The sequence below is a fragment of the Aythya fuligula genome, unplaced genomic scaffold (genome assembly GCF_009819795.1).
Source record: "Aythya fuligula isolate bAytFul2 unplaced genomic scaffold, bAytFul2.pri scaffold_92_arrow_ctg1, whole genome shotgun sequence".
NCBI lineage: Eukaryota > Metazoa > Chordata > Aves > Anseriformes > Anatidae > Aythya > Aythya fuligula.
In genome coordinates this window covers 1-23914 of record NW_022474018.1, presented here as the reverse complement: position 1 = coordinate 23914, position 23914 = coordinate 1, and the positions used below count along the sequence as shown (strand labels likewise).

Genomic DNA, 23914 nt, shown 5'->3' with positions numbered 1-23914 from the left:
TTTGCAGTTTCACTGCACCCCTGCAGCTGCCTTCGCCTTGCACCGCTGCTTTCGCACCCCAGCAGCTGCCTCAGGCCCTGCTGCGTTGCCTCGCGCCCCCCGCATGACGTCACGCCGCCCCATGACGTCACAGCCCCCCGTTACATCACGCCTCCCCCCTATCCCCGTGCTGCGGGGCGCCGCGGGTCCCGCTCTGCGCATGCGCAAGGGCAGGGGGCCGGGAGGGGAGGGGGGGAGCGCCGAGCGCGTGCCGCGGCGCGTGAAGCCGCCCCGCCCCTCTTCTCCCCAAACCCCGCGCAGGCGCAGGAGCCGTCCGGGGAGAGGGGGCGTGGCCGGGCCCGGCAGGGGGCGTGGCCAGAGGGTATAAAAGGGGGAGGCGCGGCGGCGGCGCCGCATTCGACGCCCGGCGGCGCGGGAAGGGGGCGGTGCAGGTGGGGGGGGGGGCGGGGCTGGGGGGGGCGAATTTGGGGCTGGGGGGGGGCAAAATTGGGGCCAGAGGGGGAAAAAATTGGGGCCGGGGGGGGGGCCGTGAGGGGGTAATTGGGGTCGGGGGGGGGCTTCTTGAGGAGCCTGGGGGGGTTCTGGGGAAGTTAGGGGGGGTTCGGGGGGGGGGGGGGCTTTGGGATGGGGGGACGAGGGGTGGGGGGAGGCTCTGGGGGGGGCAGGGGCTGGGGGAGGAGTTGGGGAGGGGATTTTGGTGGGGGGGGGGTCCGGTGAGGGATGTGGAAATTTGGGGGGGGGGGAATGGGGACATTTGGGGGGGGTCTTCAGGGGATGCTGGGGGTGGGGGGGGCACTTTGGGGACCGAGTGACACCAGGGGGGGGCAAAAGGGGAGGGGGAGATGGAAACATTTGGGGGGGGGTCCTCGGGGGGAGCTTGGGCTGGGTGGGGGACTTTGAGGACCAAGAGAAAGTGGAAGGGGGGGGGGCAAGGTCGCTGCGTCCCCCCCCCTGTCCCCTGTCCCCCCCCCCCCCATCCCCGGCAGTGGCGGACGTGCGGAGCAGCCTCGTGCCCCCCCCCGCCCCCCCCGTGACGTCAGCACCGCATCCACCCCCCCCAACACCCCCCCGCAATGGCACAGCAGTGACACCGAGTGTGTCCCCCCCCCCGCCCCCCCCGGTGCCATCTGCCACCGCTCAAAGCCGATCAGGGGCTTAGAGCCGGGGGGGGGGCACCGGGGGGGGGGGCACCGCGATGTCACCCCCCCCTTGTCCCCCCCCCAGGGGTACGCAGGCAGTCACCATGGCAGAGCTCACCATCGGCATCAATGGGTAAGACCCCCAGCTGCTAATTAACCCCCCCAGCTGCTAATTAACCCCTCCCACTACTAATTAATCCCCCCCCACTACTAATTACCCCCCCCCCACTACTCCCTACCCACCTTTACTCTCCATTAATTCCACTTCCCTCTGCCTGTCCCTCCTCCTAACAAACTTTTTTCCTTTCTCCTCATTTAAATCCTTTTCCTTTTTTTCCTTTCTCCTCATTTAAATCCTTTCCTTAATTACCCATTAATTAATTAACCCCCCCCGTGTTAATTAACCGCAGCTTCGGCCGCATCGGCCGCCTGGTGTTGCGTGCCTGCCTGGAGAAGGGGCTGCGCGTGGTGGCCATCAACGACCCCTTCATCGACCTCAACTACATGGTGAGGGGGGGCCTGGGGGGGCTGTGGGGACCCCCCCCTAATTAACACACCCCCTCTAATTAACGCTGACCCCCCCAGGTGTACATGTTCAAGTACGATTCCACCCACGGGCGCTTCGGGGGCGAGGTGAAGGCAGAGGACGGGAAGCTGGTGGTGGACGGGGCCGAGATCAGCGTCTTCCAGTGGTGGGGGTGGTTTGGGGACACTGGGGGGGCTTTGGGGACACTGGGGGGCAGTTTGGGGACACTGGGGGGCAGTTTGGGGACACTGGGGGGGGGACACAAGGGGGTGGTGGGGGCAGTGTCCCCCTGGGGAGGGGGTGACACTGAGACCAGCACCCTTGGGTGGGGCAGGGGGATGTGTGTGGGGGGTCAGAGATGCCCCAGGGATTTTGGGGGAGGGAGGGGGGTCCCTGGGTGTGTCCCCCCCCCAGTGTCACCATCCTTGTCCCCTCTGTCCCCAGCATGAAGCCCAGCGAGATCCCCTGGGGTGACGCCGGCGCCCTCTACGTGGTGGAGTCCACCGGGGTCTTCCTCACCGTGGACAAGGCCTCGGCGAGTGTCACTGGGGGGGGGACACGGGGACACTGTGGGGGGGGGACAACCTCTGGGGACAAGGTTTGGTGGGGGGGGCACCTTTTGGGGACAGGAGCTGGTGGCCCTCGGGGATGGGGTTTGGTGGCCATCAAGGACGGGGTTTGGTGGCCCTCGGGGACAAGGTGGTGGCCCTTGGGGACACGTCGGTGACCCCCCCGTCCCCCCCCAGGCCCACCTGCAGGGCGGCGCGCGGCGCGTGGTGATCAGCGCCCCCTCCCCCGACGCCCCCATGTTTGTCATGGGGGTCAACGAGGACGCCTACGACCCTGCCACCATGCCGGTGGTCAGGTGAGGGGGGGACACACAATTTGGGGACACCTTGGGGACAACGGCGTCCCCGTGGTGACGTGTCCCCCCCCCCCCCCCCCCAGCAACGCCTCCTGCACCACCAACTGCCTGGCGCCGTTGGCCAAGGTCATCCACGACAACTTCGGCATCGTCGAGGGGCTGATGGTGAGCGGGTCCCGGGGGTGGGGACGGGTCCCCCGAGGTGGGGACGGGTCCCCCAATGTGTCCCCGTGTCCCCCGACGTGTCCCCGTGTCCCCAGACCACGGTGCACGCCTACACGGCCACCCAGAAGACGGTGGACGGGCCCTCGGGCAAAGCGTGGCGCGACGGCCGCGGCGCCCACCAGAACATCATCCCCGCTGCCACCGGCGCCGCCAAGGCCGTGGGCAAGGTCATCCCCGAGCTCAACGGGTGCGTGTCCCCCCCTGTCCCCTCCTGTCACCCCCCTGTCCCCTCTCTGTCCCCTCCTTGGCACCTCCGGCCATCTCCCCGCCACTGCCGTGGTGCTGCCGGGGGGCTGACAGCCATGGGGTGCTCAACTTGGGGGGCTTTGGGGTGTCACCGGGGTGTCCCCAAAGTGTCACAGGGTCGCTGGGGTGTCCCCAAGGTGTCACAACATCCCCGGGGTGTCCCCAAGGTGTCACAGGGTCCTTGGGGTGTCGCGGAGGTGCCACCGTGTCCCTAAGGTGTCCCAAGGGTGCAGCCCCTGTTCCCCGGAGCTCCCCAGGGTGTCACCCCGGGGTGCCGCTGTGGGTGCCGGGTGCCACCCCGCCATGTCCCCGTTGTCCCCGCCGTGTCCCCAGGCGGCTGACGGGGATGGCGTTCCGCGTGCCGGTGGCCGACGTCTCGGTGGTGGACCTGACGTGCCGCCTGGCCACCCCCGCCTCCTACGGGGACATCAAGGACGCCGTCAAGCGCGCGGCCGCCGGGCCGCTGGCCGGGATCCTGGGCTACACCGAGGACCAGGTTGGGGACAGCGTTTGGGGACAAAAGGGGCAGAAATTTGGGGACGTTGGGGACCCCGCCTGAGGGTGACGCCGCCGTCCCCAGGTGGTGTCGTCGGACTTCGTGGGGGACAGCCACTCGTCCATCTTCGACGCCGCCGCCGGCATCGCCCTGAGCGACAACTTCGTCAAGCTGGTGGCGTGGTGCGTCCCCGAGTGTCCCCGAGGGGTGGCACCAGGTTTGTGTCCCCCCCACCCCAAGGTGTGTGACGTTGTCCCTTGTGTCCCCCCCCCCCTACAGGTATGACAACGAGTACGGGTACAGCAACCGCGTGGCCGACCTGCTGAGCCACATCTACTCCCGGGAGATCTGAGCGTCGCCGTGTCCCTGTCACCGTGTCCCTGTCACCGTGTCCCCGCCGTCACCAGGACCCCCCCCAGTCCCTGGGACACCCCCCTCGTGTCCCCATGTCCCCACCCCCCCCCACTCGTGTCACAGTGGCCCCAGTGTCGCTGCGTCCCCCTGGTGGGGTCACCGTGGCACCCTGATGGTGTCACCATGACCCCCTGGTCGTGTCCCCAGTGTCACCAGTATGCCCCCAGTTGTGTCCCCAGTGTCACTGGGACCCCCCACTCGTGTCCCCAGTGTCACCAGTATGGCCCCAGTTGTGTCCCCAGTGTCACCGTGACCCCCCACTCGTGTCCCCAGTGTCACCCCAGTGTCACCAGTATGGCCCCACTCGTGTCACCAGTATGCCCCCAGTTGAGTCCCCGCTGTCACTGGGGCACCCCCCTGGTGTCCCCGTGTCCCCATCCCGTCCCCAGCCCCCCCTAATAAAGCTCCCACCCGAGACCGTGTCCTGCGTGGTGCTGGTGCTGCCTGGGGGGGCGTGGCCTCGCGGGAGGGGGCGTGGCCTTGCAGGGAGGGGGCGTGGCTTCACGGGAGAGGCGTGGCGCCTCGTTGCTGCGGATACCGACTTGCTGGGGGGCGTGGCCTCACTGCGGAGGGGCGTGTCCCTACCGGGAGGGGGCGTGGCCTCACAGCGGGGGGTGGCCTCGCTGAGTGGGGGCGCGTGACGTCACCGCGGGCGTGGCGGCGGCGCGGGGCGCGCTGGGAGTTGTAGTCCCGCGAGTGGGGGGGCGGGGCCTTCCCGCCGTGCCCCGCGCGGGCAGGGGAGGGGGAGGGGAGGCGCGTCCCCGCGGCCGGTGGCGGTGCCCGGCGCGTGCCCGGCGCCATGACCCTGTTCCACTTCGGGAACTGCTTCGCCCTGGCCTACTGCCCCTACTTCATCACCTACAAGTGCAGCGGGCTGTGCGTGGGGGACTGGGAGGCGCTGGGAGGGACTGGGCCTGACTGGGAGGGGACTGGGAGGGGACTGGGGGGCGCGGGGAGGGAGTGGGAGGGACTGGGGAAGGCTTGGGGGGCACTGGGAGGGACTGGGAGGGAGTGGGAAGGGACTGGGGAAGGTTTAGGGGGCGCTGGGAGGCACTGGGAGGGAGTGGGAAGGGACTGCGGGGCACTGGGAGGGACTGGGGAGAGACTGGGGGGCTCTGGGCCTTACTGAGGGGGGTGGAATGGACTGGGGAAGGCCTGGGAGGGACTGGGTTGTACTGGGAGGGGGGCAGGAGCACAGGAGGGGGACCAGGAGGGACTGGGGCATACTGGGAGGCGGCTGAGAGGGAGTGGGGATGGAGTGGGGGGCACTGGGTTGTACTGGGAGGGATTGGAGGGGGGAATTAGAGTGGACTGGGTGGCACTGGGGAAGGTTGGGGTGCCCTAGGAGGGGGAACTGGGAAGTGTGAGTAGGGGTGTTGTAGGACTGGGGCATACTGGGAGCAGACTGGGGCAAACTGGGGACGCTGGGCTACACAGGGAGGGGCAGACGGCTGAACTGGGATGCACTGGAGGGAGAAAGTGAGGGCGTTGGGGGGAACTGGGCATCCTGGGGGGGCTCCTGAGAGGGCTGGCGGGGGGCTGTTACCGGGGAGCACTGGGACGTACTGGGATTTACTGGGATTTACTGGTCCTGCAGCTCGGAGTACAGCGCCTTCTGGCGCTGCGTGCAGGCGGGGGCCACCTACCTGCTGGTGCAGCTGGGGAAGGTGAGCCCGGCACCCTTGGGTGGGGGTCCCTGGGGGGGTCCCTGGGGACTTGGGGGACCCCCCCCCGAATTTTGGGACCCCCATAACCCCCCTTTTCCCCCTTCCCCCCCCAGATGCTGTTCCTGGCCACTTTCTTCCCCACCTGGGAGGGTCCCTCGGGCGGCTACGACCTGGTGGGGGTAAGTCTGGGGGGGGAGGGGGGCTATAGGGGCACTGTGCCCCCCCCATACGCTATATTTCGGGTGTCCCCCCCCCCCTCCAGGAGTTCCTGAAGGCCACGGTGGATGTGGCCGACCTGGGGGGGCTGCAGCTGGCGCTGGGCAGGGGCGCGGGGAAGGGGGAGCACCGCATCCTGGTGGCCGCCATGGGCTGGGCCACGGCCGAGCTGCTCACCTCCCGGTACGTGGGGGGGGTCTGGGGGGGGCTACGGGGGTGTATGGACATCTATAGGGCTTGGGGAGGGGTGTATGGGACCCTATGGGGGGCTAGGTGGGGTTGGAGGGGGGTGAGGGGGCTATAGGGAGGGTTGGAGGGCTGGGGGGGGTCTATAGGGGATTTTGGTGCCTATAGGGTGGGCGTAAGAGCCTATAGGCGCCCGTAGGACAATATAGGGCCTTTTGGAGGGGGTGGGGGTCACCTGTAGGGACCTGGGGACCCCTATAGGGGGACCTGTGATGGATTCAGGAGAAGTGGGGGGTTCTATAGGGGGCTGGGGGGGGCTATAGGGGACTGGGGGGGGGGATTGGGCCCGTTTTTGAGGTTTTTGCCCCCCCCCCAGCTGCGTCCCGCTGTGGGTGGGGGCGCGCGGCATCGAGTTCGACTGGCGCCACGTGCAGATGGGGCTGGACTCCAACATCAGCCTGGTAAAGGGGGGGGGGTTATTTTTTGGGGGGGGCAGGAATCCCCTTTTATTGCGGGGGATCTGCCCCAGGGAGGGGCAAATGGGAAGGGCAAAGTGTGGGGGGGGAAGTGTTCCCTGGGGGGGTTATTGCCTTTATGGGGGGGATGTTGTCCTTGGGGGGGGCTGTTTTCCTTAAGGGGGGTGGATATTGCTCTTTGGGGGTGGGTTATTGCCCCCAGGGGGAGGTGTTATTGCCCTTGGGGGGGGGGGGCTATAGTCCTTAAGGGTGGGGTGTTATTGCTCCTAGGGGTTGTTATTGCCCCCGGGGGTGTTATTGCCCCCCCCGGTGACGTTGCCCCCCCCCAGGTGCGCCACGTGGCAGCGGCGGCGCTGCTCTGGGCCTCGGGGCGCCACGACCTCCCCCCCCGCCTGCGCCTGCCCCTGGGGGGGCTCCTGGTGGCTGCTGCCTATGAGGGCTTCCTCACTGGGTGGGCGGGGCTACAAAAGGGGAGGGGCTATAAGGGGAAGGGCTACAAAGGGGGAGGGGCTATAAGGGGGAGGGGCTATAAGGGGGAGGGGCTATAAGGGGCGGGGCATGGGGGAGAAACGGGGTGGGGCTTCCTTGGGATGGGCGGGGCTACAAGGGGGTGGGGCTACAAGGGGGCGGTGCCACAAGGGGGAGGGGCTACAATGGGGGGGCAGGACCTGGGGGAGAGACGGGGGAGGGGCTGAAGGGGTGGGCGGGGCTTCTCGGGGTGGGCGGGGCTTATGTGGCTGTGGGTGGGGCTTATGCTGGGGATGGGCGGTCCCTTGGAAGTGGGCGGGGCTTGTCTCCAGAGGGGAGGGTCCCTTGGGCGGGGCTCGGGGAAGGGGCGGGGCTTGAGGGAGGGGGTGTGGCTTCCAAGTTGACTCTGGGAGGGACCTCAGTGGGGATGGGCGGGGCCTCGCCCCCCCGGAGGGGGCGTGCCCCACTGAGGCCCCGCCCCTTTTTTTCCCACAGGTGGGCGGGGCAGGCACTGGCGCTGGGGCCCTGGGGGGCGCTGGGGGTGCGGGCGCTGGGGGCAGCGGCGCTGGGGCTGGGGGCGCTGCGGCTGCTGGTGCCCCTCCTGCCCCCCCCCTGAATAAAGCCCGTGGTGTCCCTGACTCCTTTATTGTCACAATTGGGGGGGGGGTACATTTTTTTGGGGGGGGGTCCTGATGTCCTGGGGGGGGGTCCTGGAGTCCTGAGGTGGGTCCCGCTGTCCCTGGGGGGGGGTCCTGGAGTCCTGGGGGGCGTCCTGGTGTTGTGGGAGGGGTTCTGAGTGTCCTGGGGGGGGTGGAGGTGGGGACAGAGACCCCCCCTCCATTCCCCTTGCAGGGCGGCAGCCTCAGTAGTAGAGCTCGCGGTCCCACCAGCCTGGGGGGAAAAATGGGGGTGAGGGGGGGGGGTCCTGGGACCCCAAGGGGGGGTCCAGGACCCCTGGGGGGGGGCATAGGACCCCTGGGGGTGGGGGGGGGACTGACTCCCTGGGTGCCGCCGCACTCCCAGCTTGCGGATCTCGTCGTAGATGAGGATGAGGAGGCCGAAGGGCATGGGCACAAACCACCACTGGAACCTGCGGGGAGGGGGCGCTCAGGGGGGGGCCTGTTTGGTATTTTTTTGGGACGGGGGGGGACGGGGGGGGCCCACCGGATGGGCATGAAGTTGAAGATGTTGGGCATCCCAGGGCAGTAGCAGAGGAAGCAGCCGATGGACACCTGGAAGACGATGGCGATCACCAGGATGTGGTTCCTGCCGGGACACGGGGGGTGGGTGTAAGACAGGGGCCCCTATAGCACCCATGGGTGCCGGGGGGGTCCCCGTAGCCCCCCCGTAGGCACCGGAAGAGGCCCTGCTGCAGCAGGGAGAGGCGCCGGGTCTTGCGGATGAGGACGTCGGCGATCTGGCACATCTCGATGCTGATGAAGAAGACGGTGTAGCACGTGTACTGCTGGTAGCGGCGCTGCTCGAAGGTCTGCGGGGAGACTGCGGGATCGGGGGGGGGGCCGTGCGGGGACCGTATAGGGCTGTTTGGGGCTGTATAGGGCCGTGTGGGGGCTCTATGGGGCTGTATGGGATCCATATAGGGCTCTATGGGGCTGTATAGGGCCATGTGGGGGCAGTATGGGGCCGTATAGGACCATGAGGGGCTGTATGGGGCCATATGGGGCTGTATGGGGTGTATAGCGGCTGTATGGGGGCCATATCGAGACATGGGGGGGCCACAAAGGGCCATATGGGATCCATATAGGGCTGTATGGGGTCCATATGGGGTCATATGCGGGCTGTATAGGGGACCTACGAGGCCACGTGTGGGGCTGTATAGAGACCATACGAGGCCACACGGGGGCCATATGGAGGTGTATGGGGCTGAACAGCGACCACCTAGGGCCAAATAGGGCCGCCGGGGGGCCGCACGCACCCACTGCTGCCCGTAGCTGTCCTGCAGCTCCTGCTCGTGGGTGTCCTCCCAGCGCGGGCGCAGCCCCAGGCAGAGCAGCGGCCACCACCCCTCCTGCGCCATGGCCACGAAGTAGTCGGTGAAGCCGGCGAACGACTGGATGGCGCCTGCGGGGACGGCGGCGGGCACGCTGTCCGTGGGCCCCCCACACCCCCAAAACCCGCCCCCCTCTACCTCCGGGGGATGGGGGTCCGGGCCCCGCCGCCCCCTCACCGATCTGGAAGTAGGAGTAGGCGGCCAGGGGCTCGTTCACCAGGCGGTCGCGCCGGGGGTTGCGCGGCTTCAGGTGCATGATGTCGCTCTCGGCGCGCTCGTAGGCCAGGGACACCGAGGGGAACTGCGTTGGGGGGGGAAAACTGGGGACGTGGGTGGGCTGGTGGGGATGAGACGCGGTGGGGGGGACGCCGGGGACTCACGATGTCGGTGCAGAGCTCGATGAAGAGGATGGTGATGCAGCCCAGCGGCAGCGGCACGCTGGCCGTGATGTAGATGAGGTAGGGCGTCAGCTCGGGGATGTTCTTGGTCAGCGTGTAGGCGATGGACTTCTTCAGGTTGTCAAAAATCAGGCGGCCTTCGCGGGGAGGGGGAGGGCAGCGGGGTCAGCTGGAGGTCAGTCCGTCTCTCTCCCGCCCCCCCCATTTTTGTGTGTCCCGCGTCCCACCTTGCTCCACGCCGGTGACGATGGAGGCGAAGTTGTCGTCCAGCAGGATCATGTCGGCCGCGTTCTTGGCGGCGTCGGAGCCGGCGATGCCCATGGCCACCCCGATGTCGGCGCGCTTCAGCGCCGGGGAGTCGTTCACCCCGTCCCCTGTCACCGCCACGATGGCGCCCTGGGGACACGAAATTTAGGGGGGGGGAGCGCTGGGGTGCCCCCGATATCCTCCCAGTGTCCCTGCACCCACGCAACGTCCCCAGCTCCCCCAAACCCTTCGCATCGTCCCCGTGTACCCAGTGTTGCCCTCTTCCCCAACGCCCCCCCCCGTGTCCCCAGTGCCCCCCCAGTGTCCCCACCAGCCGCTGGCAGCTCTCCACGATGACAAGTTTCTGCTGCGGGGACGTCCGGGCAAAAACCATCTCCGGGTGGGCGCGCAGGATCCCCTCCAGGACGCCCGGCTCCATGCCAGCCAGCTCAGCCCCCGTCACCACCCGTGCCCGCGCCTGCCTGCGGACACCGGACACTGGGTTTCCCCGGTCTGGGGGTTCCCCCCGTCACCCCCCCATGCCCCTGGGGATGTCGGGTCCCACCTGGGGTCCACCTGCTCCAGGGGCACCCGCAGCCGCGCCGCCACGTCCTCGGGGGTCTCGCTGCCCTCTGAGATGATGCCGACGGCGGCAGCGATGGCCTTGGCCGTGATGGGGTGGTCACCGGTCACCATGATCACCTGGGGGGGGGCGGGGACGGACAAGGGGGACGCTGGCGTGGTCCTGCTGTGCCCTCACACCCCTGTCCCCATCTCCCCCCCTCCCCTTTATCTCCTTGCTCATCCCCATCCCCGTGTCCATTCCGTGTCACGTCCCCTCCGTGTCCCCCCCGTCCCCTCCGTGTCCCCCCCACCCCCCCGTGTCCCCTCCGTGTCCTCCCCCGTCTTCATTTCCCTCCCCATCCCCTCCACCCCCCTGTCCCCATGTCCCACCCTGATGCCCGCCGTGCGGCACTTGAGCACAGCGCGGGGCACGGTGGCCCGTGGGGGGTCGATCATGGCCACCAGCCCGGCGAAGCAGAGGCCCACGGCCACCTCGGGCAGCGCCTCGGGGTCCGTCCCCGCTGCCACCGTCCCTGCGGGCAGCCAGCGCGCGCAGAACCCTGGGGACACGGCAGAGACAGGGGGGTGTTGGAGCACGACCCGTTTCCCTCCCCGTGTCCCTCTGTCCCCCTCCCAGCCCTGTTATGTCCCCATATCCCCCATGTCCCTGTTCCCGCCCCAGTCCCATTATGTCCCCCATTCCCTCCATGTCCCACTATGTCCACGTGTCCCCCCGTCTCCCCCCATGTCCCTAATTCCCCTCCCAGTCCTCTTACATCCCCCATTCCCCCATGTCCCCCCATTCCTCCCCACATCCCCACTCCCCCCCACGTCCCCCTCCATCCCCCCCTCCCTCCAATACCCCGCTATCCTCCCCATGTCCCCAACTCCCCCCACGCCCCACCACGTCCCTGCTATCCCCACACCCCACCGCACCCCTCCCCAGTCTCCCCCACGTCCCCCCCCCGGCGCCACTCACCCAGGACGCGCTCCCCGCGGCCCCCCAGGTCGGCGTAGGCCCCCTCGAAGGCCTCCCGCCACTGGGCGTCCAGTGGCAGCTCCTGCCCCTTGATCATGACGGTGCTGCAGCGCTCCAGCACCCGCTCGGGGGCCCCCTTCAGCACCAGCAGCTGGCGGTCCCCCGCCGCGTGCACCGAGAGCTGCAAGGGGGTCCCCTCCCGGTCACCTCCACCCAACCGGCGCCCCGGGGGAGTCGTCCTCTGCTCCCCATCCCCCCTTATCCTCGGTGCCCCGGTGTGGGGTCCCCACCTGGAACTTGTTGGTGGAGTTGAAGGGCAGCTCGGCCACCTTGGGGAAGCGTCCCCGCGCCTCCGACACCGTCCCCACCGTCACCTCGGCGAATTTCAGCAGCGCCGTCTCCGAGGCGTCGCCGATGACCTCGCGCTGCGGGAGCACGGGGCTTGGTGGGGTCCTCTGTGGGGGTTCACCGAGCCCATGGGGCCCACCGAGCCCACCACGGCCCCTCCGTGGCCCCACCTTAGCCACGGGGATGTTCTCCTGGCCAGCCTTGAACTGGGCCCTGTTGCAGAGGGTGACGACGCGGCTCAGCAGCGTCCATGTCTCCGACGACTGGTCGAAGCTCTGACCTGGTGGAGGGGACGTGGGTCACCGTGGGGGGGGTCCCCAGCCCGGACGGAGGGGGAGGTGGGGGCGCCCGGCTCACCCGACTGGTCCTCGGTGGTGTCGGCCGTGTGGATCTGGTTGTCGAACCAGAGGTGCGCCACCGTCATGCGGTTCTGGGTGAGGGTCCCGGTCTTGTCGGAGCAGATCACGGAGGTGGAGCCCAGCGTCTCCACCGCCTCCAGGTTCTTCACCACGCAGTTCTTCCGTGCCAGCCGCTTGGCCGTCAGTGAGAGGCACACCTGGGGCAGGGGCACCCTGTCAGGGCTCTGGGGAACCCCGGAGGTCCTCGAGCCCCCGTGTGATCCTTGGCACCTTCTGGAGCTCCTGCGGTGGCCTTGGAGCCACAGGGACCTCCTGGAGGGCACTGGATACCCACAGACCCATGGGGGACCCCTTGGGCCCGTATGGCACCCACATTTTGTGGTGGACCCACGGGGACTTCCCGGGTCTCATGGGATGTCCGAGGACCCATGGGGAGTCCCAGTCCCCTGTAGCACCCATGGGACCCACCCACAGCCCAGGCTGCCCTACAGCCCCTCCCACAACGCCCCAAGCCATACTGTGACTGTGGCCAGCAGCCCCTCGGGGACATAGGCCACGACGATGGCCATGAAGAAGACCATGGCACGGAGGAAGGGGTATCCGATGACCATGGCCACCACGAAGAAGGTGGCGCCGAAGAAGATGGCGAGGCCGGCGATGATGTCGACGAAGTGCTCGATCTCGATGGCGATGGGCGTCTTCTCGTTCTCCACGCCCGAGGCCAGGCTGGCGATGCGCCCGATGATGGTCCGGTCGCCCGTGTTGATCACCAGCCCCGTGGCCGTCCCTGCAGGGGAAGCCTGGGTGTCAGGATGGGGACCGGCTGGGACACGGGGTGCCCGGCTGGCATCTGGCCCACCTTCCAGGCACATGGTGGAGAAGAAGGCGATGTTGCGGGTCTCCAGGGGCGAGTCGTGGGTGCACTCGGGTGACCGCGTCTGCGGCTCGGACTCCCCCGTCAGCGACGAGTTGTCCACCTGGGAAGGGGGGGGGGGGAACACACGGCTCAGCCCAGGGTAACCCAGGCCTCCTGGTGCCCATTTCCCCTCCGTCTGGCCCCTGTGCCCGCGCCCACCTTGCAGCCCTGGGCCGAGATGATGCGGATGTCTGCGGGCACTCGGTCCCCGCCTTTGATCTCCACCAGGTCCCCAACCACCAGCTCGTTGGCGTTGATCTGCAGCTTGTCCCCTTCCCGGATCACTGTGGCTTGCTGTGGGTGACACAGGGACCCTGTGGGATGAGGGACGGGGTCCCATCGCGTGCCTCAGGGGTCCAGGTCTTGGGTACACCCCCCTCACCTGGGGAACGAGGTTCTTGAAGCTGGCAATGATGTTGGTGCTCTTGAACTCCTGGTAGTAGCCAAAGCAGCCGGTGACGACGACGACAGCAATAAGGGCGATGGCGAGGTAAAGCTGGGGGGGGGGGTGAGGGAGAGAGGATCAGGCCACAGGACAGCTCCCACAGTGGGATCCCCCTCCCAAAACCCATCCCATAGAGGTGGTGAGGACCCCAGTGTCCGGGCGTCCCCACCAAGGGGATCCAGGCATCTCCCTGGTCAAGATGGACCCGGGTGTCCCTCTGCCCTCAATGTGTCCCAGCTCCCCAAAGGGTCCCAGGTGTCCTTACACCTCCAGAGGGCCCCAGAAACCCATATTCTCCCCCCAAAAAGGGTCCCTGGAGTCCCCCCCCCTCCAGCACCACAAAGGGACCCAGGCATCCAGAAGGTCCCAGGAACCTGGGGACTCCCCGGAGCCACCCACGTTCCCCTCTCCCAAAGACCCCTGGCTTCCAGGTGTCCCCCCACCAGGTGCCACCCCCCCAGCTCTCCGCCCCAGGCGTACGTTGTCGGCACTGCCGCGATCACCCTGCCCCTCCTGCACGCCGTAGGCGATGAGGCAAATGGCCGCTGCCACCCACATCAGGCACTGGAGCCCCCCGGCCAGCTGCCGCCCGAACTTGACGCACTCTGGGGTCCCCCGGGGGGGGCGCAGCTCGTTGGGGCCGTCCCGCAGCAGCCGCTCAGCCGCCACCGCCCCCACCAGGCCCTGGAGGGGTCAGCACGGCTGTGAGGTCAACAGGGAGCGTGGGGGTTGTGGGGTTGAAGGGTTGTGGGGTTGGTGGGGTCAACAGGGCTCATGAGGGTCTTGGGGTTGATCAATGGGGCTGAAGGGCTTTGGGGTCAGCAGGGTCAACGAGGCTGATTGGGGTCAACGTGATGGGGTTGTTAGGGTCAGCACGGGTCATAGGCCGGGGGCTGCTCACCTTGGTGATGCTGGTGCTGTACTTGGCCTCCAGGTCGGGCAGTTCGAGCTTGTGGTCATCCTAGGGGCACCAGCCTCAGTGCTGACCCCTGGACTCCGCGTCCTCCGGTGTCCCCCAGTATTGCCCAGTGACCCTACCAGTGCCCTATGGACCCGCCCAGTCCCCTCTCGACCCTTGACCCAGTCCTCTGCAATGCCCCCCCCCCCCCCCAGTCCCTTCCAGTGACCCATTAACCTGTGCTGACCTCCCAGTCTCACCAACTGACCTCCCAGTGTCCTCCATTGACCCTCCCCAGCCCCTTACCAGTGTCCCCCACTGGTTCCCATTCTCTCCCAGTGCCCCATACCACATCCATCTCCTTCTTCATGTCCTCCAGCCGCTCCTGCTTGCGGCGGCCACGGCCCTTTGGTGCTTTGGGGGCGGCCGGGCCCCGTGGCCCCAGCTCGTAGCTCTCCTGGGGGTCAGGAGTTGGGGGTCAGAGGGTCAGCTGGGGTTGGGGGTGGTCCCTCCACCCCCCCCCCAGCATCCCACTGCCATCTCTCCCTTCATTTCCTGCCTCCTCCTCTCCCTCCAGGTGTCCTGCTGTCTGTCCCTCCACCCACCCATCCCTCTGTCCATCCGTTCTTCCTTCTCATGGCTCATCTCCATCATCTCCATCTCCATCATCTCCATCTCCATCATCTCCATCTTCATCTCCCCCACGTCTCCCGCCCCCCCCAGCCCTCACCTCCTTCCCCATGGCGGCTCTTGGTGGCTCCCAGCAGCTCCCAGTGGCTCCCAGTCTGCTCCCGACCTCCCTTTATAGCCCCGGGAACCGCCTCAAGGTGACCTCGCCCTGGGTCCCTCCTGCAGCGGGGGGGCACTGGGTGCCCGGGTCCCCTTGGAGGGACGCTGGGGGCAGGGGGCCAGGATGCCTGGGTGCCCCCTGTGCTCCCTGAGGTGCTCCTCCCTGAATCCCCTGGGGGCAGAGGGTTGTGGGGCTGCCCCACTGAGGAGCAGGGAGCCTGGGTCCCCCTGGAAATCAGGGTTGGGGTCCCCTTGGTTTTGGGATTGGGGTGGGGGGAAGCAGGAAGCTGGGGTTTGTGTGGGACTCTGGGGGACACCCGGGTCCCTTGGGGGGGGGGGGGCAGCAGGGTGGGCTCCCAGACACCAGGGTCCCCCCCAAGCCCAGGTGCCCTCAGAGTGCCCTTGGTGCTCCTGCTCCCTGCCTCCCCCCCCCCCCCCCCCTTATCAGTTGTGTTCTTATCAGCCTGGGGAGGGACGGATGCTAGGTCCTACCTGTCGCTTAGTTAATGGTTAATTACTGATAGCTTATCAGCCTCCTCCTGGTGCCTCGGGGGGGGGGGGGGGGGCCAGTGGGGGGCATTTAGGGGTCCTGGAGAGGTTTTGGGGGACCCAGGTGGTGTGGGTGTACCCCTCCCTGAAGTGTCCCTGGGGGGCTGGGCTCCCGTCATGCCCCTCTCTGCCCCCGTGATCCCCCACAGGGGAACTGAGAACATCTGGGCTCCCATCTGCCCTGCTCGGCTCCCCAGGGAACCCCAGCGAGGCAAAGGGGGTGGGGATGTTAATGGCAGGGGGCTGTGGGGGTCACGGAGACCCCTTTGGGCAGGGGGCCTATGGGGTAGCACCAGGGGAGCCCGTGGGGTGGTTCCAGTGACACCCAAACCCCTTGGTTCCCTTGGGGTTAGGGGGGGAAGGGGGGGAGGTCTGTGGGGTGGTTCCCCAGGACCCCTTGGGCTGGGGGGGGTCTATGAGGTGGCCCCCCAGAACCCTGGGACCCCTGGGGTTGGGGGGGGTCTATGGGGTGGCCCCCAGAACCCTGGAACCCCTGGGGTTGGAGGGTCTGTGGGGTGGCCCCCGGACGTCTTCCTTCCCTTTAGAGCCACGTGCGTACGGGGAAGCCCCGACAGCAACCAAGACCCCTGGAGAAGGGGGAAGGAAGTGGGCTCGGCTGCCTTTGAGCGGGGGAGGACATTGGCACCCGGATGCTTGGGCCCCCCAGTGCCCCAAAGGGGCGGGGAGTGGGGATGGGGCCAAACGCAGACACTGGGCACCCCTAACGCCTGGGTCCCCCAAACTCGTGGGTCTCACCCCCCCGTGCAGGGGCTTTGGTCTCCCCAGCCATGTGGTTCTTCATCTGCCTCTTCTTCCTCATCCCAGGTAGGAACTGGGGGGGGGGGGGGGGCTTTTGGTGGGGAAGTGGGGCCCCAAAAAGGGTGGTGGGTCCTGGGGCAGACGGACAGGGGGGCTCCACACAGCTCTGGGGGACCCTGCTGGACGGGGTCCCCACTGGGCAGTGCTGGGGGGGGAGGGTGCCAGCTCTGGGGTCCCTGCTGCCCTTGGCAGGTGCTGCCCCAGCCGTCTGCCCGAAGCCAGTGACGGGCCCGGAGGAGGTGGTGGCTGAGCTGGGCTCCTGCGTCCTCATCCCCTGCCGCTACAACCTGTGCCAGGTGGGAACCAGCACCCGCCTGCCTGTCCTGCGCTGGCTGCAGAAGCCTGTCTATGACTACGACCGCCGCGACTACGTGGGGGGGCTGCTGGTGAGCACCGCCACCGGTGCCACCAGCTCCAGAGCCAGGATCAGGCTGGCGGTGTCCCCCCGGCCCCACGCCCCCACTGCCACCACCGCCTATGCGGAGGGGGACTGCAGCCTGGTCCTGTCCCACGTCCGGGCTGAAGATGCCGGTGAATACGGGCTGCGGCTGGAGGCCAACGGCTCTCGCCCCAGACATGAGCTGCGCTGGTTGCACAAAGTCATCCTCAACGTCACCGGTAGGGACCGGCTGCCCGCTGTGCCCCCCCGCTGTGCCCCCATTGTTACAACCAACACTACACTGGTGCCTTTTGCAGATGCCCCCCCTGCTCCCCACCTCTGGCCAGACCCACAACCCCTCGTCGAAGGGCACACGACCACCCTGGGGTGCTGGGTGCCCCCTGCCTGCCCCGAGGACACGGTCACCCTTGCCTGGGATGGGCCAGCCTCCAAAGTGGCGGGGGCAAAAGTGCAAGCCTGGACCCCTCCAGACCACGCTATGGTCCCCTCGGCCATCAGCATCAGCTTGGACTTCAACCCCACCTGGTACCATGACAAGTCCAACCTCAGCTGCCTCCTGCGGGGGGCTGACGGGAAGACTGTGGCCCAGGCAACCCGCCAGCTCCAGGTCCACTGTGAGACTTGGGGGTGTGCATATGTGCATCCCTAGGGGGTCCTGGGGTGGCTACAGGGAGGGGGGGGTTGGTGGAGATATGTGTTTCTATGTGGCTCTGGGTGGGCCGAGAGAGGTCCCTGGGGTGGCTATGAATGTTCTGGGCATCGACAGGGGGCTGAGGGGATCCCTCAAAGGTCCGGTGGGGACCCTCCAGGGTGTTCTGGAAGGATTGTGGAGGTGCCTGGGGTGTCTGTAGGGTTCTGGGGAGAGCATATTGGGCTTGTACTGCTCCATACTGGTCCTTACTGGTCCCACCAGATGCTCCGCGGGATGTGCGGGTGGAGGTGATGCCGACATCCCGAGTCCGTGAGGGCTGGGAAGTGACACTGAGCTGCCGCGACTCTGCCAACCCCCCGTCCTTCGCCTACTCCTGGAGCCTGAACGGCCTGGTGCTGTCCACCAGCACGGCCAAGCTCCTCCTGCGGTCAGCCCAGGTCCATGATGGCGGCACCTACCGCTGCCGTGCCACCAACGCTGCGGGGTCAGTTGAGTCCCATCCCACCGTCCTCGAGGTCTACTGTGAGTAGGACAAGCTGGTGGCATGGGGGGGAAGGGGGAGGTGGTTGCATGGGGGAGGGCACAACAGCTGCCAATGACGCCAAGAGACACCCCTTGACCAACCTGCCAATCACCCATAGCCCCAGCCCTTGAGGAAGCTCCGTCACCTCTAGCCCCATCCTTTGGGGTCCCGATGCCCGTCCTTGCTGGCTTCACCCCTTCCAAGACGCCTGCCCGTCTCACCCCCTCCTTGTCCCAGGGGATGCCTGACAATTCCCCTTCCCTCCTCCCCTTTCTGCCCCCGTGCGCGTGGCTGTCCTACCACTGCCCCCAACCCATATGGCTGTCCCTAGATGCCCCGCGGGATGTGCGGGTGGAGGTAACGTCCCCCGTCTGTGAGGGCAAAGAAGTGACGCTGAAATGCCACGACTCTGCCAACCCCCCGTCCCACACCTATGCCTGGATCCTGGAGGGCCAGATCCTGCCTCACAGCTCATCCCAGTTCCATCTGAGGCCGGTCCGGGAAGTGGATGGTGGCTCCTACCGCTGTCAGGCCACCAATGACATAGGGACGGCTGATTCCCCCCCAACTTTCCTTGAGGTCTACTGTGAGTGAGGCAAGATGGTGGTACAGATGGGGGGTGGCCTAGATGGCCACAGGGCAGACAGGGTGGTGGTAGGGGTGGCCGAGATGGCCATAGGGTGGCCAAGAGGTGGGCAGGGTGGAAGTAGGGGTGGCCTAGATGGCCATGGGGTGTCCGAGGTGGTATGAAGGGGTGGTCTAGGTGGCCGTGGGGTGGCCGAGGGGGTGGTAGGGGTGGCCTAGATGGCTGTGGAGCAATCAGGGTGGTAGTAGGGGTGGCTTAGATGGTCAAGGCGGTTACAAGGTAGTCAAGGTGGTAGTAGGCATGGTCTAGATGGCCCCAGGGCATCCAAGGTGGTAGTAGGGGTGGTGTAGGTGGCCATGGAGCAGTCAGGGTGGTAGTAGGGATGGCCTAGACGGCCACAAGGTAGTCAGGGTGGTGGAAGGAGTGGCCTAGATGGCCATGAGGTGGTCCGGATGGTGATAGTGGTGGCCTCGATTGCCACGGGGAGGCTGAGGTAATGGTAGGGGTGGCTTAGGTACCCCTGGGGTTCCCTGCCCTAACCCCACTGCCCCACACCAGACCAGCCCAGGAATGCCACCCTGACGGTACTGAACCCCCTGCCGGTGCTGGCGGGGACCCGTGTATCGCTGCACTGTGAGCTCGGCCCGGCCCACCCGCCTCCGTCCACCATCCAATGGCTGCGCAACGACCACCATCAGGCCTCCACCACCGACCCCATCTTCAGCTTCACCGCCGAGCCCACCCGAGCCAGCACCTACCGCTGCGCTGGCAAAAACGTCGCTGGCTTCACCCAATCCCCACCCCTTGCTGTCATCGTCTGGTGTGAGTGGTGGTTTCAGGACACCCGCCCAGTCAACACTGGGCTCCCCGTGGGGCTTTGTGCCCTCCGTGTTTCGTGCCTCCTCGTTGCCGTTCTGCCCCCAAGTGGTGGTTTTGAGACCCTAAAATTACCATTTTGGGTTCTTCCAACACCACGGGAAGGTTTCAAGCCCCGTCATGGCAGTTTTGAGACCCCCCCCCCCCTCCTCCAGCCCTAAATGATGGTTTCATTGCTCCTATCCCCCCTTACCATTTCATGAGTGCTCAAGGGACAGTTGTAATCTCCCAGTCACTATTTCAGCCCCCCCAAAATGTTGGTTTATCTCCCTACAGATCCACCCCAGGCTGTTTGGATGCGTCAGAGCCCCAGGGGGGAGCTGGTGGCCGGGAGAGGCCCAGTGTGGCTACACTGCGAGGCTGGGGTGGCCGAGCCCCCCCTCTACAACATCAGCTGGTTCAAGGGGGGGCAGCGGCTGCCGGCCTCTGGCCCCAGCCTGCTGCTGCCTGGTCCTGAGCCCACCGATACTGGCACCTACATCTGTGAGGTCCGAAATGTCGCAGGGGCTACCCGCAGCGCCCCCACCACCCTCAACATTCTCTGTGAGTTACAACCCCCTCCCTTACCAGGGTCTGGGTGAGGGACCCTGACACCTCCAAAGTGACCCAGGGGACCCCAGGGTGTGGGTGAGGGACCCCAACACCCCCGTGGGACCCAGTGGGACCCCAATGTCCCCAGTGGGACCCTGGTGGCCGTGCCCCCCACCGGGGAGCTGGGTCCTCAGGCACTGATGCTGGGTGCAGTTGGGCCACGGTCGGTGGAGCTTGTGCCGGATCCAGGAGAGGACGTGTATGAGATGACCAACGTGGTCCTGCACTGCCGCGTGTCCGCCCAGCCCCTGCCCGATGTCTTTGAGTGGTTTCGTGATGGTCGAACCCTGGGCCGGGCCTCCAAGGACCGGTGGGTGCTGAGTGCCGTGGGCATCCAAGCGTCTGGACGTTACCGCTGCCGCGCCACCAACTCCATCACCTCTGCCGACTCCCCTGATGTCACCATCACAGTCTACTGTAAGGGATATGGACACCCTTGGGATGTCCTCCTGGCCTGGGTGGCCGGGAAGGACACGAGTGTCTTCATCTTCCCGTTGCCTCTCCCTTGTAGACACCAGGGCCACCATCCTGCGGAAGACCTTCCTGGGCCTTGGTGTGGGGCTGGGCAGCCTCCTGCTGCTGGGTGCCCTTGGGTGCTTCCTCCGCCGCCGGTGAGACTGAGCACCCGGGTGTCCAAGCATCACTGCTGCTCCCTGGCTACCTGGGTGCTCCTGGGGCCCCCAGGTGCCACCGCGTCAACCCTAGGGGACCCAGCTACCCAAGTGTCCCTGCAGGTGGCAGCGGCAGATGGCAGCTGATGAAGAGCCGGTTGTGGAGCCGTCGGGGACCTTCTTCCTCCGCAACAAAAAGGTAGCAGACCCCTTCCCCGCCATGGCCACCTGGGTCACTCTTGGTGACCCACAACCACACCCGGGTCCCTCCTGCAGCCTCGGCCACCTGCGTCCCCACAGCCACCCCACAGTGCTGATGACACCATCAGTTACTCATCACTGGTGTCCCCTCCTGGCTCTGGACCTGTCCCCAGGTAATGTTTCCCCCCTCCAGTCTTGCTCTTTCTGGACAGGACCCCTGTTTTCCTCCCCCCCCTCCTCTATCCCATTGTTCACTCTGTCCTCGCACAGGGTGCAAGGGGACACTGTGGTCTACAGCGTCCTCAAGAGGAACGACGGAGCTGCAAAGGTACCCTTATGTCCCCACCACGTCACCCTGTGTCCCTCCATGCACCCAGTGTCCTTGTCACCCCCTGCGTCCCATCACATCCACCATCTGTCCCCCCAGGCCACTGAAGGACATGACTATGAGAACGTCCCCTCTGGTCCCAGGAGCAGAGCTGGGGACAGGGACGGGGACAGGGATGGGACACTGCTCTATGCTGCTCTGGCATTGTCCCCCCCACTGACAGCCCAGGAACATGCTGGGGGCATGGAAGATGCTGTTGAATACGCAGCCCTGCGGCACTGAGACTTTGGGGACATGGGGACACCAGGATGGAGGAAGGTGGCCACCAGGGTGATGTGGGGACATCAGGAAATATCCTCTGGGACATGGGCAAAGTGGGGATACGGCGATACAGGACAATGGCCACTGCAGAGGACATGGGAATGGGGGACGTGGGGACTCGGGCAAATGGCCACCACAGAGACGTGGTCACAGGGGGAGTGACAGCCTGATGGTGACACCGAGGGCAGGGGGACATGGGGGACTCCAGAGGTGTGGGGCATGGCCTCGACCATCGTGACATGTCACCGTGGGGGGGGGAGGGGACACACACATGCAAAACCAATGCCAGGACCACAGCCACCGCTACCCTTGGACACTTGCCAGGACAGGGACATGCTGGGGACGTGTCACAGCCACCGAGGGAGCTGCCACCAGCAATAAATTCCTCCTCTGGGTTAACCGAGTGTCCCCTTTCCAGCCGTAGTGGCTGCTCCAGTGTTCACACTGTGGTGGGGGGGGGGGAAGAAGGAGAGGAGAGGCAACTCAGGTCCCTTGGGTGCTGGAGGGCAGGGATGGGGGTATTTATTCTTGTCCGTCCCTCCCCGCTGCTGTCCATCCATCTGTCTGCTGCCACGGTAGGGTTCATTCTCCTTCTCCTTTTCAACAGCCCCCCCTTGCCCTCTCTCCCAACCTGGGCTCCCCAGCCCGGAGCCACCATCTTCCCCCCCCCCCCCGATCTTCTGGCACCCCCCAGATTACCTTGGAAGCCCCCAGCCACCCTCCTAAGACCTCCACCCCCAACCCAGGGACCTGCTGCCCTGAACCCTGGTAGACCCCAACCACCGTTGGCCACCCCGAGGGAGCCTGAGCAGATCGCGGTCCCCATCGGCTGCCCCATCTGAAGGCCCCACCGGATCCTGGCTGCCATGTCGGCCCCCCCCCTCGCCATCAACCACCGCCTGTGCCTGGTGGTCTACGCCGGCGCCTTCACCCTGGGGCTGCCCCTCAACCTGGTGGCCCTGGTGGCCCTAGGGGTGGCGGCGCGGCGCCGACGCCTGCTGCCCGCTGACGTCCTCCTCCTCAACCTGACCGTGGCCGACCTGGCGCTGGTGGCCTCCCTGCCTGTCCGCATGGCTGAGGCTGCCTGGGAGGCCACCTGGAAGCTGCCCCCGGCCCTCTGCCCGCTCTTTGTCTTCCTCTTCTTCACCAGCATCTACCTCACCACCCTCTCCCTCACTGCCCTCAGTGTCGACCGCTACCTCAGCGCTGCCTTCCCCGTCCAGTACCGCCAGCGCCGGCGCGCAGCCCACGCTGCCGTGGCTGCCGCTGGCTCCTGGGCAGCTGCCTTGGGCCACTGCAGTGTGGTCTACGTGGCTCAGCCCGGCCCGGCGGGCAACGGCACGGCCTGCTACACCCGCTTCGCCGGCCCGCAGCTGGCCACCTTGCTGGCCCTCCGCCTGGAGATCTTCCTGGTGCTCTTCTGCCTGCCCCTGGCCATCACCGCCTTCTGCTACGGCCGCCTGGTCTGCATCGTGGCTGCCCTCCCCACTGCCGCCCTGGGCAGGAAGCGGCGGGTGGTGGCCCTGGCGGCTGCCACCACGGCGGCCTTCGTCCTCTGCTTTGCCCCCTTCAACGTCTCTCACGTGGTGGGGTACCTGCGGCGGGAGAACCCACCCTGGAGGGCCTACGCCGTGCTGCTCACCACCCTCAATGCCTGCCTCGACCCCCTCATCTTCTGCTTCTCCTCCGCCGCCCTGCGACGGGGCCTCCGGCAAGTCTGGGATGCGATGGGGCTCGGTTCGCTCCGGGCCAGGTGCCGGGCACCCTCTGAACGAAGCGGGGGTCTTCCTGGGGGGGCTGGAGGCGAGGCATTGGGCTTGTTGGCATGTCTGGGGGTCGGTGGCGCTGAGCTGGAGGCATCTCAGGGGGCTTCAGGCCTAAGAGAGCCCCAAGGCGGGGCTTTGGAGGCTTGGGGCAGCTGTGGGGGTCCCCAGACATCTGGGGATGGGCTTGGGGGTGACAAGGGGCAAAGCCAGGCTGGAGCTTCTGGGGTGGCTGTGGGTCCTTGGGCCGGGCTCTGTGATCTGGGTTGAGTCAGCCCCTTCCACCCTTCCCCGTTCCCTTGCCTTCACCACCTCCCCCCGAAGGTTCAGGGCCATGGGGGTGTATGTGTGTGTGGGGGAAGGGACATGGATGCCTGGGTCCCCTCCTGGTTCCGGGAGAGCCAAGTGGGTGAAGGTACGGGACGGGCTGGGAACCTGGGCGCCTGCATCCTCTCCAAGCTCCAGGACAGCCAAGTGGGTGAAAGGAGGATGGGGGAGGGGAAATGGGGGGGGGTGGGGGTGAGAGCATGGTTTCCTCCATGGTTCCTCCACTCCCAGAAAGCTTCTGGGGGCTCTCCGAGTGCCCTGGGGCTGTGCTGGGCAGGTGCCCCCTCCCCGTTATCAGGGCAGCGCCTGGGGAGGGGGCACTTCCCCGCTGCCGTCCCCAATGGCCAGGCAGGACCCTAACCCTAACCTAACCCTAAGGGCCCTCCCCAGCCCCCCAACTGCAGGGGTCTCCTGCTGCGAGCCGTGATCCCAGGCGTCTGGGCTGGCCCCTCAGGCGAGCCGTGGCACCAGGAAGGGGGGGTGTGGGTGG

The 23914-nt window shown here is 66.9% G+C and overlaps 5 protein-coding genes across 5 annotated transcripts; 4 read left to right on the top strand and 1 right to left on the bottom strand.

Annotated features, from left to right (window-relative positions):
* Positions 1-377: 377 nt before the first annotated feature.
* Positions 378-4333, top strand: GAPDHS (glyceraldehyde-3-phosphate dehydrogenase, spermatogenic). Its single transcript, XM_032207318.1, has 11 exons — positions 378-431; positions 1225-1272; positions 1550-1646; positions 1725-1831; positions 2110-2200; positions 2412-2530; positions 2614-2695; positions 2791-2942; positions 3335-3497; positions 3582-3679; positions 3777-4333. Exons 2-11 carry the CDS (start codon positions 1244-1246, stop codon positions 3847-3849), a joined length of 1011 nt encoding a protein of 336 aa, XP_032063209.1. The 5' UTR covers positions 378-431; positions 1225-1243; the 3' UTR covers positions 3850-4333.
* A 337-nt stretch (positions 4334-4670) lies between these two features.
* On the top strand, positions 4671-7540 carry TMEM147 (transmembrane protein 147). The gene is made up of 7 exons (XM_032207315.1): positions 4671-4787; positions 5509-5578; positions 5692-5757; positions 5841-5977; positions 6357-6441; positions 6786-6907; positions 7420-7540. Exons 1-7 carry the CDS (start codon positions 4711-4713, stop codon positions 7538-7540), a joined length of 678 nt encoding a protein of 225 aa, XP_032063206.1. The 5' UTR covers positions 4671-4710.
* A 246-nt stretch (positions 7541-7786) lies between these two features.
* On the bottom strand, positions 7787-14528 carry ATP4A (ATPase H+/K+ transporting subunit alpha). The gene is made up of 22 exons (XM_032207321.1): positions 14438-14528; positions 14092-14151; positions 13671-13874; positions 13128-13241; positions 12905-13039; positions 12689-12806; positions 12348-12652; positions 11828-12026; positions 11641-11750; positions 11413-11547; positions 11123-11303; positions 10534-10703; positions 10145-10281; positions 9911-10061; positions 9561-9729; positions 9316-9470; positions 9113-9236; positions 8861-9006; positions 8280-8413; positions 8089-8190; positions 7923-8014; positions 7787-7815 (listed from the first exon to the last, which is right to left on the bottom strand). The coding sequence occupies exons 1-22, from the start codon at positions 14456-14458 to the stop codon at positions 7787-7789; spliced, it is 2991 nt and encodes a 996-aa protein (XP_032063212.1). The 5' UTR covers positions 14459-14528.
* A 1686-nt stretch (positions 14529-16214) lies between these two features.
* CD22 (CD22 molecule) lies at positions 16215-20488 on the top strand. The gene is made up of 8 exons (XM_032207319.1): positions 16215-16251; positions 16438-17259; positions 17559-17819; positions 18152-18406; positions 18965-19228; positions 19559-19825; positions 20027-20290; positions 20385-20488. The coding sequence occupies exons 1-8, from the start codon at positions 16215-16217 to the stop codon at positions 20486-20488; spliced, it is 2274 nt and encodes a 757-aa protein (XP_032063210.1).
* A 1712-nt stretch (positions 20489-22200) lies between these two features.
* On the top strand, positions 22201-23367 carry LOC116501741 (free fatty acid receptor 3-like). Its single transcript, XM_032207317.1, has one exon. It carries the CDS (start codon positions 22201-22203, stop codon positions 23365-23367), a length of 1167 nt encoding a protein of 388 aa, XP_032063208.1.
* Positions 23368-23914: the final 547 nt, after the last annotated feature.